At 43.4% G+C, this 13,996-nt stretch overlaps 1 protein-coding gene across 6 annotated transcripts in view; it reads right to left on the minus strand.

The window, feature by feature from the left end:
• The window catches only part of UNC13B (unc-13 homolog B), a 331,346-nt gene that overhangs the window by 43,456 nt on the left and 273,894 nt on the right, over positions 1-13,996 (minus strand). For 5 of the 6 annotated variants that reach the window (XM_036737948.1, XM_036737946.1, XM_036737947.1 and 2 more), the window contains exon 11: positions 3,351-3,397. In XM_036737948.1, coding sequence (XP_036593843.1) covers positions 3,351-3,397 — 47 coding nt within the window. Of the gene's footprint in view, positions 1-3,350; positions 3,398-7,932; positions 7,956-13,996 lie in introns of all 6 variants that reach the window. The other variant, XM_036737949.1, reaches the window with a different exon arrangement.

The following is a 13,996-nucleotide window of genomic DNA, read 5'->3' on the forward strand; positions in this document are numbered from 1 at the left end:
CTTCTGGCTAGTGACAGACTCACAGCAGGAATAAGCTCCTGGCAGCCACAATTTCAAACTGGCAGACTCCATAGTCAACTCTTAGGGATGGATCACAGGCACTGCCCCTCCAACTGCAACCCCTGCTTAAGGAAAGGTATGATTTAGACAGTTTTAGGAGATGAGTCTTTAGGAATTTTATAATATGACTCAACTCTCTCCTCACATTCCCAACAGCCAGAAGAAAAAAAGCAATCATCATGCTTGTCCTCCTGATGAACATTTCCAAATCAAGAGAACCAGGAAAGGAAACCAAGGGAGTGGGTAGCTCATATGGTAGGAACCAGAGCCTAAGCATGTACAGACCAATATCACTGTCCAACACAATATTCTAATGTCTTCAGTACCTTGTGATACAGTCTTATTTCAGCTTTGAAGGCTCATGACTCCTGAAGAGTCACCATTCTACATATGGGAGCTAGGCACTGGGAACAGTCCTAGGGTTTGGCTGGGAACAGCCCTTGGAGATAGAGAAGCAGGGGATTCTCTTGTATTCAGTTCAACAAGTCTGAATTGAGAAAATAAGCTCCCTCACAGAGCAATACAATACATCTAGGACATAGATTTACCCACATGAAACAAAAGACGCTACATAGCAGTAGAGTTTCAATGTTTCAAGGAATCAATGGAGTAGGAACACTCCTCTACTCCCCATTGATGTAAATTATAAGTCCTACACGACTTGGTAGACAGTCTTCTAGAATTGTCATGGCCAAAAATTCACTATTAGGCAACTAAACTAAAGTTTAGAGTGATAAGGCACCTTAAACTTAGCAAGATTGCTCCTAAGACAACAGACATATGCCATCAATGGTTGCATAACAGAAGCCTTTCCAGCTTAATGGGATGCATCAGAGCTTGCAGCTGCACGCGCACAGCGAGAAGAACCCAGGCTCACGGTTATGCTTGCTGTTTGGCTATGAGGCAGCATCAGAGTCAGATTTTAGTGGAGGGAAGGAAAGAGGTGGGTAAGAGAAAAGGAAAAAAGGGAGATAGAGAAGGAAGGGCAAAAGAGGGAAGGAAGGAGGAAGGGAAGATAGAGGGAATAAGAGAAGGAGGGAGGAGAGAGAAAAGAAGGCAGGGAGGGAACTGAAAGGATATCAATTCCAACTTCTTCCTTTTTATAGATAAGACTCAGAAGGGTTAAATGACTTACATAGGGTCACAAAGATATTGAGTAGCTGGGGTGGGATTTTAAACCCAGGTCCCTCTTGACTCTAAGTCCACAATACCATATTGTCTCAGAATGAGGTTGGTATTTGTACTTGATAGTTAAAACCAACAACGACTACTAGCTATTAAATCGTGACTGGTCCCTTGCCCTCTCCATTGAGACACTGGGACCTTGGGACGAGGAGAGGTACTCTAGGCATATGTAATGTCGTGTGATAACTCCACCATCAATGCTGGTTCTTGAAGCTACTCCTCTGTCCAATTTCCAAGTCATCACACATGTAATCTCAAGAAAACTTCACAGGAATCTAGTTGAGATCATGCTTGGGACTGCGTGTTCAAAGTTATGTTGAGGATTGCCATGGGATGATGTTGGCTATTGGGGAAAAAGAGGGAATCCGTGGTTACTGTAGGAAGTCAGAACTTAAGGGTTTTCTTGGGAAGCTAGAGGCAAGCCAGAGAACTGGGGACCCTTGGAGAGGTGGCCCATGAGTGAAAGGATACAGACAGCTGCAGAAGTTAGCTCTGCCTTAGCCAATATTTAATATGGGGTCGTTCACAATGTTAATAAGTTGCATAGGAAAATAGCTAAAGACTTGGGCCGAAGAATTCCAAATGGACTCACTAGGAAATCAAAAAACATTTTAAAGGGCTGAGCTGACCACAAACAATTTGAGACAGTATCATAGTACTACTATGACATAATATCATTTGACACTGAGATGCATTAAAAAGTAGGAAAGACTAGGAAGTAATCTATGCTCTATATGTTCTTTGTCCTTATTTAAGTGATGTTTTTTCAGGCCTGGTCACCTCTAAAATGTTCATAAACTGAAGAAGACAATAAGATCACAGATCCAGAGTCAGAAGTGACCTTAAAGGCCGTCTAGTCCAACCTCTTCATTTTCACAGTTGAAAAGAGTGAGGTCCAGGGAGGCTGTGACTTGCCCAAGGCCACACAGGTAGTTAAGTATCAGAAGGTCCAGAGAAAGGGTGGCAGAGAAGAGAATGAGGATGGGGAATATGTTCTAGGAGGCAAGGTTAAAGTCCAGAACTTTGGGGTGTGTCAGCTAAAGAAGAGAGGACTAAGAAGGAATTTAGTGACCTTTTTAGGGATGTTGAGGGTTTGGGTGAGAGGAAGTTTGATCACTTGGTTGTAAATAAGAGGAAATTGTCTGAAAGGAAAAAAAAAGAAAGATTCTTTCAGAAATAAGGAAGAAATCACTAACGCTACTCATTACAGAGACATGACAGAAATAGGGTGCAGAATGGGATACATATGTGTGTGTATATATGTATATACATATGTACAGCCATTGATTGAATTTGTTATGCTTGATTATGCAAATTTGTTACAAGCAATTTTTCTTTTATTTGAATGAGGTGGGAGTGGAAAGGAGAGAAAATAGATTTCTGTTCAATAAAAAAAGAGGGATTTAATTGATGTGAAATGCTGCATGCACTTTCAGATGAGGTCACAGTATTACTCATTGTATTTAATTGTGTTACTTTGTTACAAGAGACCTCTTGTGCAGTGGGAGTAATCCATAAATGTTTATAATGCAACAAAACAAAACAAAACAAATACCAATAAAACCTTAAAAAAGAATTTATTATGAGGGAAGTTAAATACTAGAAGACAGGTAGCCAAAGAAGAGAGTGGAATTGTGCCTGGTGATGCTCTAGAAGAGAGGAGATGATCCTAGTGGCTTAACTATCCAATTGCTTTGAAGGTTAGTGTATGAACAGATTTTCCATGGGTTCTTCCAGTTCAAGGATCTAACAACTGTTCCTAACAAAGAATTTCACACAAGGCAAAGGTCTTTTTCTCCCTGGGATTCCCCTGGCCTTGGCCCCAAGATTCTCCTTTCTTGACTTTGTTCTAAATAAGGCTGATTTGGAAGCTTCTTTTTGGTTGGTAGTGATCAAAAAGAAAGTGCTTCTGGGTGAAACTTTTTTCTAGTTCTCCACTTTTCCATTTGCTGTACGACTCACTGCTGTGATGCCAGGGGTCAGAAATAAAGAAAAGTCATGGGAACCAATCTATAGCGCCCTATTTTCTGCCTCATACAAAAGGTAGGTAAAAAAAAATCTCAGGAAAGAACCACAGAGTAAATGCCATCCCAGGAAGCACTTACCCACTGGGGAGCCACAGCTGCCTGGAGGGGTCACCATCATCAGGAGCCTTCAGAAAAGAAAAGGAAAGTTAAGTTAGATCCTAAGAAAGGCCAAAGCCTTAGTTATAACTTGGGCTGAGAGTAGGACAGGTGGAGGGAGACCCGGGAATCTGTTCTCTTAGAATGTAGTTCATGCAACTTACAACACACAAACATATGGACACATAGACACAGAGACACAGCCACTAGCAATGTGTGCCTGGTTCTAACAACTCCATCCCCAAAATATCTCTGCCGGATTCCAGGAAAGGCAGGTTGTAATGACAAGGACCATGGGCTGCTACCCATTGGCTGCTTCAGCAAAGATTTTAAGAGTCTGCTCAGTGCATCTGTTCTGTAGAAAAAATAATCAGAAGAAATGTTTTCACTCTTCCCTGCCATACCCCACACTTTGAGAAGATTCTTGCTTTATTTAGGAGAAGAACATCGCTAAGTAGTTCTCATGCAAAGGTAGGGAGAAAATTTATAGATGAAGGCTGATCTCAGCATGAAGACAAATACCCCCTCATAATTTTGAGGCCTAAGATAAGTAAAATGATTCTAACTTCAACCAACATCTACCCTAGGTTCCTTCCTTTGATCAAAGGTTGATTTTTCTCATAGTTTGGAAGCTACCTGAGGGAAAGACCACATGCTTTTCATCTGTGTATGTCACCTGCCTCCAATACAGCATTTCTCACGCAATAAGCACTTGATAAGTGGTTGCTGAATGAATTATCTTAGCTAGAAATCCCAATGGGGACCAAAACCATGATAGTTCTTGTACTTGGTCACAAAGAGGTAGACCACAAGGCAGAGGTTTTAACTTTGAGACAGGTGCCATGAAGTACAGTCATTGACGGTCCTAGGGCCCAGTTGTATATGGGCACCAGAGTCTCCCTCAGACCAGCTGGAGCTAACCCCCTTCCAAGAGTTGTCCTGATATACCCTTCCAGGGAAAGCCCAGGTGGCTGTGCTGAAAACCAGGCATGGTGGTGGTGGTGGTGGTGGTGAAGGGAAGAGGGGGCGAACCTGGTCTTGACCAGAGATGCAGATAGCTACTTAACTACAGATATTCAAATCACCAAATCTGCTCTTGGTGATCTAAAAGCATGTGCAAAGCAAGCTTCCAGAGGGATGTAAATGCCGATGAACCCTGTCAGGGAACAGGCAGGAAAGCAAATACAAACAACTTAGAGTTTTATCGCTTCGGACCTAAAATCATTCAAATTTAGTGGAAAAGAGAATGTAGCTGAGTGAGCCTATCAGGAACAAACAAGGGATCTGGGGTGTCAAATCCAGGGTTACCTCTAGACATGGAGAAGCAGTCGTGTCTGGGAAGGGGATTGTTGGTCCCAACAAGGCTACAGACGAGCCTGGGATAAACCCTGGCATCAGGGCCAGAAGTGCCCCTGGCATCAGCCGAGGGGAACAAGAAGAAGCAGCCCTCTCTCCGCTATACACAAGGTGAAGCCAAGAGGTGAAAGCCTGCTTGTGTCTCCTCACAATTTTGGAGGTACGGTCTAACGTGGGCTGCTACAACTGGAAAGTTTTGTATATCTCACTATCTCCTGCAAACAGAGAAGGCTAGAGGGCAATGCTGCTACTGTAGGCCAGGCCTGGAACAATGAGTAATGGGAACACTCAGACTTCCCCAGAGCTTGGCTCAGAAACATTTTCTGTCCTTTCTCAAAGGAAAGTAGGACTTTCCCCTTATCCCTTGCCTCAGTCCTGTTCTTCTCAGCAAACACAGATACCTCCCTCATGCTCCTGGAGATTGGCAGGACTGCTACTTGCTGAGGGTTGGTCACTCTGATAGCCAGCTTGTTTCAAATCCATCTGCTTCCCTGGGCTAAGCTGGGGCTCAGAGGCATGAGTACACACACACACATGCACACACATGCACGCACACACACACACACACACACACACACACACACACACACACCTCCCACCATACCAGATGACTTTCTTTTTCACTAGAGGGATCTGTTACCAGAGATTCCCAAATAGACCTGAAGGATGCAAAGGCAGGTCCCAGAGCTGCTGCTCATCAGAAGAACAGGTTGGGGAAGACAGAAGGCAAGAATTTATTTGCCAAAGCCAGGCTGGTGTTTTCTCTACCCACCTAACAATTCTACCTTTTATCAGGAGCTGAGGCTATTCAGAAAGATGACCTGAGAAACAAGCTGCCTGGCTCACAAATGAACAGTTCCAGAAAAAAAAATACCCACCTGGGATAGGAATGGGGGGTAGGCAGGAGATGCACATCTGAGAGCTTGGTAGGAGGCCCTGGAACCACCTGAGATAGGTGAAGGATGCATAGCTGAGTGGGGAGGGGGTTGGCCCTACGACTTGAGGATGTATAGCTAAGAGCTCACCAGGGACCCAGGACCACCTAAGATGGAGGATGGGGGTAGGAGAGATGAAAATGAGGGGGAGGATGCATAGCTGAGAGCTCAGCAGAGAGCCCTAAGCCCATCTCTCCAAGATTCAAGGTTTGTATACTGTGCATTGCATAGAATAATCTGAGTCCAATTCAGGCAGGAGGCTCCCTTCCCCCCTAGAAATCAAGGCCAGGGCCAGCTCCTTCTAAATCAAAAGGGTCCCAAAGAATGAGACCATCCAGTGTCACAGGTCCTACCAACTCCCATCTCAGGATGTATAAGAGTGAGGGCTGGAGTGAGCAGCTGCTCTTCTTGCATCCCACCCCACAACCTCCTAAAGAATAGGTTCTTTGAGGTCACAAGAAAATCAATCAAAAGTCTTAGAATAGGCCAGGGCACGCAGGCTCTCAAGGGCAGGACAAGCAGGAAGAACTAATAAAGGTCTAGCTTCAATCAGAGGCTAAGGCTCAAGGCCTAGATATTCATTGAACTATTTTGCTCCTACTGTGGCACGGTTTGTGTTAACTTGAAGATATCCCACCTTCAGCACATGAGCTCATTCACTGCCTTCCCAAAGCCACCAGCTAGGACCTGCCTCACTGCCACAAATCTCTGAAAGCCAACCTTCCATTCAAGGTTTCTGAGCCCTGGGCAGGACTCAGACTAGGGGTTGAGAACAATTTGATACCATCATACACATTTCAGGCATTCGATCAAAGGCTTCTCAAGGAAGATCAGCTGATTAGCTGATCAGCACCAGTCTTTAAACCTGGATCATTCTCCCTGGCGATTCTACTGAATCTTGAAGTGAGATTCTGGTAGTAGGAGCTTCAAAGAAAACAAGAAAGGAACAGCTAAAAAAGCACTTGGAAAAAGTTAACATGTGAAGAATCAAAACAAACACTTCAAACTGCTAGAGTCTGCTAGTCTGGGTGAAAAACATGTTCCAGAATCTCCAAGTCTCTTGAGCAAACCAGAGGCAAACACTGCACTATGGGAGCCAACTGCAGAACTAAGTACCAGGGCCTACAGCTCCTTCCCTTTCTCTCACAGCCATGACCAGCCCAAAACTTCAGAGTCAATGCAGCCTTTTGGATGCCCTCAGGCTTAAGCTCCTGACAATTAAAATGTATGTGACATAGCACTCCAATGGACAAGGTGAGGAGAGGGAAGAGAGGTGGGCACAAAGCTGCCTGGCTTTGGCCACTAGTGCACTCATGGTGAGTGAGGATTCAAGACCTTTTCAAGAATCAGGATGAGAATGACCTGGGCAAGGTTTGAAAGTATGCACCTTTTGTTAGATAATTATGTTCCATTTGTGTTGTGGTCTTTGTGTTGAGGCTTTGAGAAGTAATCCAAGCATCTTGACTTATCTCAAAATAAATAACACTAAGAGTGGAGTTTTCTGGCATTACAAATGTGTGCATTTATAAGAATACATATTTAAAAACATTCTTGATTGTGTACGTCTCTCTGGGGCACCCAAGGAAGTTGTTCACCCTATCTACCCTTAGTCCTGGCTCTGGGTAGGATATACAAACACCAGGTAAAGAATTTCCAAAAAGAAGCAATGGAAAATTTATTTGCTTTTGAGATGGCTCTCTGGGAAGGGGGAGGAAAGTTAAACTATGTTTAAAAAAATATATCAATAAATTTTTTTATTAAAAGCAATAGTAGAAGGTCCCAGTAGTCTTTGAAGGTCCTCAGTTCTGATTACTGGTAGACTCTGTGCTGATCCTGAATTAAAATCCAGCCTTAGACATTTACTAGATGTGTGACCCTGGGCAAGTCACTTAACTTCTGCCTCAGTTTCTTCAACGGTAAAATAGGGATAACAACAGTATCTACCTCGCAGGGTTGTAGTGAGGATCAAATGAGAGCTGTGTAACAAGAGCCTAACACGCATAGTAGACACTATAGAAATGTGTATTCCCTTCCTCTGTCCCCCGATAGAATAGACAGGCATCCCCTGCACCAAACAGATTCTTATTTTCTACCCAGGAATTTTTGCTGGAAACCAAACATGCTGAGTGCAGGAAGGACACAAGGCATCTGAAGGCACAGAACATGCACGCACACCACTTTTAGGGAGAGGACACAAAGTGTTTGCAAGCACAAGCATGCACAGAGCATGCACACCCCGCTTAGGGAACAAACAAAGAGCCAAGAGATGTGACCTGAAGGGTTTGTTGCCTTCCTTCTGCAAGGAGAAAAGAAAGAAGATACAAAGAGGAAAGGAGAGGAGAGATATTAGAGCAAATTTCTGCGCATCAGTGAGACACCAAACTGGCTGACAACTCTCCAAGAAGCCCAAGGATGAGGAGCTGGGAGGGGAAGGGAAAGGAGAGTACTTTGAAAATCTAGACTGATGCACTCCCATCCTGATCCCCTCAGTTCATCACACTCCTCCGTCAGCTGGGAGTCCCTCCAGGGACAAAGACAAAGAAAGGCCTTCTCATGAAAGGATGGGAACCTTGTGTTCATTTCTCTTCTCCATTGTGTTCATTCCACCAACTAGAGTGGGGTAGTCAGAGACATACTCATGGGATAAGAGGAATGGGGGTCACAGACCCAACGCTACCCAGAAGGGTCTTCAGATCAGAACCACAGCTTTTTCAGGGGCCATACAACCTCATTCTAGATTTAGACCAAGTAAATTCTGTAATTGCTGAATCCTTTCCTCATCAGGAAACAGGAGCCATCCGTGGGTTCTCACTCACATGTCCCAGCTGGAACCTTGACAACTCAACTGAGAAGCCCTAGACCCTGGGGATGAGCTTGTAGTAGGAACCACTTAGGTCAGCTTCCTATCAAAAAAGTGCCTCCTATTTGAAGAACACATGACATAACTGCGTCATCCCATCATCTAGAATGTCCCATCCCACTTCTATCTCCCCGAACTTGTCCAAATCCTACCCACGCTTTAGGGCCCAGCTCAGATCCCGTCTCTTCTACGAAGCCTTCCCCAACTATTCAGGTTCACACTGATCTCTCTTCTCTGAACTCCTATTACATTCAGTCAGTTCTCACAGTTCAATGCAAAATTGTCCTCCAATTGTTTCGTGGGTGTGAGTGTGGTCACCATAGCTAAATTTTCTCCTGTGAAATTTCTCTAGGAAAATAGCTACTTTCTAATCAACAGCTGATGGGAAAGCAGAAATTTCAGAAGCTGCATTAATGGTAGAGTTGATGTGCCACTTTGGGAAACAGGGCCTATTTGTTTCATGCTCTTCCCCTCTTCCTCCTGTGCCTGTGAGGGAGATGAAGTTAGGGACTGCTTTGCTTACTCCTCTAGGGAAGCTCAAACTTCCTGCCTCAGATCTCTGAAGCAAGGCAAGCTCTTCAGCAGTATCCAGGCCAACTCCACCCCAAGGACAAGTTAGCTTCACTCAGGGCCTAGGGCCTCCTACTTTCTCATTTGTTTCTTCAAGAAACATCACTATGATTGCTATCCTGAGACAACAGAGGCATTGAACAACAGGAGGCCAGGCCAGAGGCCACCTGAAAACATCAGAGTTAGTGACTGAAGTTTCCCCAATTCACCTCACTCCACTTCCAGTGAAAGTGGATGATCAATATTGCCTGGGCATATTACCTAGCTTGCCAGATCTAGTGAGTATACAGGAAAGGATATGGTGAAGGAATCCTGATGCAACAGAAAGACCAAAGCATACCTAGTTAGTTTTGTTTAGAACTCTTTCCCTATACCAAATTCTTAGACTAAGAAAGCTTCCTGCATGTTTCTTCCCTAGGACCTAACGAGAATTGCCCTTCCTTTCCCCTTCAGAAAGCCCATTTGGCTTTTTTCCCTTCTCCTTTCTCCCTAAATTGATCTTAAATTCATCCACAAAATCTCTCCCATTCTCTAGGCCAGTACAAAAGAGGTCGATGAGGATATACCACTATGGGGAGAAGAGCCTGTGCCCATGCTTCCCAAAGTAAGGGGTCATTGTCTTTCAGAGGAGTGCCCAGGAGTCTTGCCACAGGGTCCTGCCCATTCACCCAAAAGGAGGCCTGCCAGTTAGGCATTTAGGTGTCTTTCCTTATTTCATTCACTTATCCAATAAATATTTACTGAGACCCTACTAAGTGCAAGGTACCTGAAGGGGAGAAAGACATACAATAAAAGACGTTACAGTCCAGTAGAGGAGATAAAATGTAGATATAGCTACAACACAAGGTAGAATGTGCTAAGTTCCATATTAGCGAGATTTGGGCAAGTTAGACTAGGCCCCCATCCAAGCAGAGGAGATATGCATATAGAGCCTGCTGGAACATCTAGTGAATATTCGTGTGTATAGTACCTGCCTCCCCCTTTCCTTTGCGTTACCTGCTTACTCTAAAATTAGTGTATTTAGACAATCCTTTGGAATATTTTGGCCTAACGCCCCAGAGCTGCCTCACATCAGTGTGCCATCCAAAACCAGCTGGCTGTCTGGATGGAGCTGGTACCCTGGGAATCAGTCAGCTGAAAAAGGTGCTTCCAGGTCAAAACACAAACCTGGCAACAGCAGCTGGGATTTATCAAGAAAGACTTCACGAAAGAGACGACGATTGATTGGCCTTTAAGAATAGCTAAGATTTTGATAGTATCTTCCCACTCTGTTCCCCTCTGCTGCTGGTCCTGTGGAGGGCCTTAAATGTCAAGCCAAGCAATTTTGACTTATTCAGTAAGTGATAAGGAACCACTGAAGGCAATTAAGCAAGAGGGGAATAAGATGACCAAGGTAGTACATTAGAAAGACTAGTGTAGTGGTGGTATGCAGGTTTAATTGTCTCACTTAAAGCTGACAGCAAAGGAATGGAGCATATGCTATTCGCATGAATTCAATTTTGAAGAAATTATGTTTGTCACGAATCCCTATACTGGCTTGAAGCCCCCTCATTTCGTGAGATAAAAACTACTCTCTTCTCTAGGCCAGCTGCTTAGAGCCCATGGGCAAATATATACATAACAAGGGGAGAAAGGAGCAGGTCAAAAATACTATCTAGCCAGAATCTGGGCAGAGTTAGCTTTGCAGATGGATCCTGGTTCTCAAAGAGAGCTAAGTTTCTGTGTTGACAAGCCCCAGTCCTTACAGAGTGAGTAGACTGATGGAAATGGAGAAAGTATCCCTGGAGTCTACCACTGATAGATAAAGTCAAACTCTTTGGAAAGCGCAATCATCAGCCCAAGAAGGTGGTTTTGATATTTTTGCCTAAGTTTATTTTCTAAAATCAACATCGCGTATCGCAGCTCATTCATAATTGGGAAGAAACATAATATGTGATTCTCCCTGTTTCACTCTCCAATAGAACTCCAATTCCATCTTCCTATGGGGGAAGGATGACAGACATTTCCCTTCTCTTTCGTTTTTTAAGTAGCTGGAGGGGAGAAAGAGGCAGCCTGTACCCTCTTCTTCCTGCTATTACCCTCTACATATTCTCCTCTACTCCAACCCCACCCCACAGGGACAGTTTTTTCAGGACCAATTTAGACCTGTGCTATGAACCCACTTAAAGAACTTTATAAAGCAGACAGGTTGCTCTTCTACTATCTCATCCCTTCCCGTATCTCCACTGTCACTACCACTTGCCTAAACCTGGGCCCTCATCATCTCACACCCTACTGACCCAAAGTTCATTTTCTTCTGTCCTCTGAATCATGATGCAGACCACTGCCAGATTAATCTGTTTACAATACAATTTTCATCAGATAACTGGCCTACTCAAAAGACTTCAATGGCTCCCAGGTCCCTGTAGGATCAAGTCCAAACTCTTTATATGATGGCCTTTCATAATCTGACCTCATAATCAATTAACAAACATTAAGTGCTTACTATGTTTCAGGTAGTAAGCTAAATGCTGGGGATGAAGAGACAAAAATAATAGTTCCCTATCCCTGAGGAGCTAAAATTGTAATGGGGAAGCAACTGATGCACATAAGTACATACAAAAAAATATGCAAAATGAATATAATGTAGTTTTGGCAGGGAAGACCCATCAACTGCGAGGACTAGGAAAGACTTCATGTAGAAGGTGATGCTTGAATTAAGTCCTGAAGGAAACCTGTGATAGAGGACAGTGCGAAGGTATGATGAAAAAGGGAGCTACCACATTCTGTGTATGGAACAATGAAGACATCAGAAAAGATGGGTTAATTGTGGAGTACAAGAGGAGTCAAGTGTAAGATTGGAAAAGTAGGAAGGGACAAGTTTGTGAAGAGATTTTAGTATCAAACAGAGGTTTATATCTAATCCTATAGGCAACAGGGAGCCACCAGAGTTTATTAAGTAGAGCTGCCTATTCCCCAATCTACTCCCCTTCTGTTCTAGTAAGGTCAGTCTGCACACCATCCCCTGAATCCCATTCACGCTGTTTTTACTCACACTGTTCCTCTTACCTAAAACCTCTGCTTTCTCCTATACAAATCCTATTCTTTCTTCAAATCTCTTCTCTGAGAATTCTTCTTTCACTTCTCTAAGCCTCATTGATCTCCCATTTCTAAGAGCTCCTACCATATTTATAGTCATAAAGTCAGAGAATTTGAAAATTGAAGGGACTTTAAAGATCATCTACTGGAACAACCCCAACCCCTCTTCCCCATAACCTCCTTTGGCAGATAAAGACTCTGAGACCCAGAGAGGTTAAGTGATTTAACCTGAATCACAGACTTGATCTGTATCAAATAATTTAGCACACCAGTGGAATCACCCTACATAATCATCTTGTATCTTCCATGTACTCTGGACTTGTGTGGTATACTTATTTATTTATGTGTTACAACCCCCATTGGAACATAAGATCCTTGAGAAAAGGGATGGCTTTGCCATTTTCTTATCGTCAGATCTCAGCACATTTCCTGGCACCTGAGAAGCACCCAATAAATGCTTATTGATTCATTGATATTGTTTATTTGTTTCATGTGGGCGAGGCTTGTCTCCCCAGTAAGACTCTAAGTCCCTTGAGGACAAGGCCTACATCTTCTTCTTTCTCCTTCACAGCTCTTCGCACCAGCCCACTATAATCTTAAAAACGCTGTCACACTTCTCAACTAGCGCCTACCACCTCAGTGAAGACTTGTAATCCCTCCACTGTACCCTCCTCCTCAACAAACAAAAACCAGCCGATTCTATTATTCACTTTAACATTATTTCAGCAAAATTCCCCCTAACGCTGCCAAGCTATATTGCCAAGCAGGCTGAGCCTGGGATGGTAGCTGTGCTCACAAAGCTACTTCTGTTTTCTAGCTGAAGGCCCAGAACAAGGGTACTTTGTCAATCCGGGTATAATTCCCTAAATGGAATAAATACATTTAACAATACTTACCCTGATCTCTGAATAGCAGTTGCTCTCTAAACAAAAAGAAAAAATGAACTTTTGTCCTGTTGTTATTAGACAAAATACTCTTCCTGAATTACTCTTCTTGAAGTCTTTTCTCCACATCACTCATCCTCATTTCCCTAGCCAGAAAACCTCATATAATTTTTTAAACCACTCAATAAACTCAAACCACATCATGTCGGAGACTAAGAGAATTGGAAGGAAATGGAGAAAAGGGACTATGAATGACACTTCACTTTCTATTTTACTACTGGAAGGATGGACTTCAGACCTATTTCACTGCCAACTTTTCTAGATGGGGAACAAAATTTCTAGCCAAATTGTGTTACAACCACACACTGTGGATGTCCTATTATAGCAATAATTCTAAACAACTCTATAGTTTGCTCTTATCTGTATTTGTTCTTTGGGTTCTTGAGAAGCTGTTATCAAACAGTGGATATAGAGCCCGCCTCCAAGCCAGAAGGACCTGGGTTCCAGTCCTATCCTCAACATATTCTGGCTTGTGTGGGCCTGAGCAAGTCGTTAAGAATTCTCAGTGCTCTAGGCAACTCTAACTGAAGAGAAGATGCCTACTTGAGTTCCCTCACCTGGGAGTTCCCTATACCTATAAAATTACAGGTCTAGTCCCTATCTCTGACCCATTTGATTCTTGCTTGTATATTTACTATGTTTCCATCAGACTGGGAACTCCCTGCAGACAAATAGTTTTTTTCCTATTGTTTTTGCATGCCTTTCCTTTCTCTCCTCAGGTCCTAGTGAAGGTTTCTGAACATGGGTGTGTTTTGTTTATTAGAGATCTGAACAGCTGGACTGAGACAAGTCCACCCACCCCCATACTCTTTCAAATGTCTAGTTCTGGCCAAAAGGAAATCCTGCATAACCAGTCAAGGCCTTAACCACCACAGATTTAATGTA

The sequence above is a fragment of the Trichosurus vulpecula genome, chromosome 9, assembly GCF_011100635.1.
Source record: "Trichosurus vulpecula isolate mTriVul1 chromosome 9, mTriVul1.pri, whole genome shotgun sequence".
Taxonomy (NCBI): domain Eukaryota; kingdom Metazoa; phylum Chordata; class Mammalia; order Diprotodontia; family Phalangeridae; genus Trichosurus; species Trichosurus vulpecula.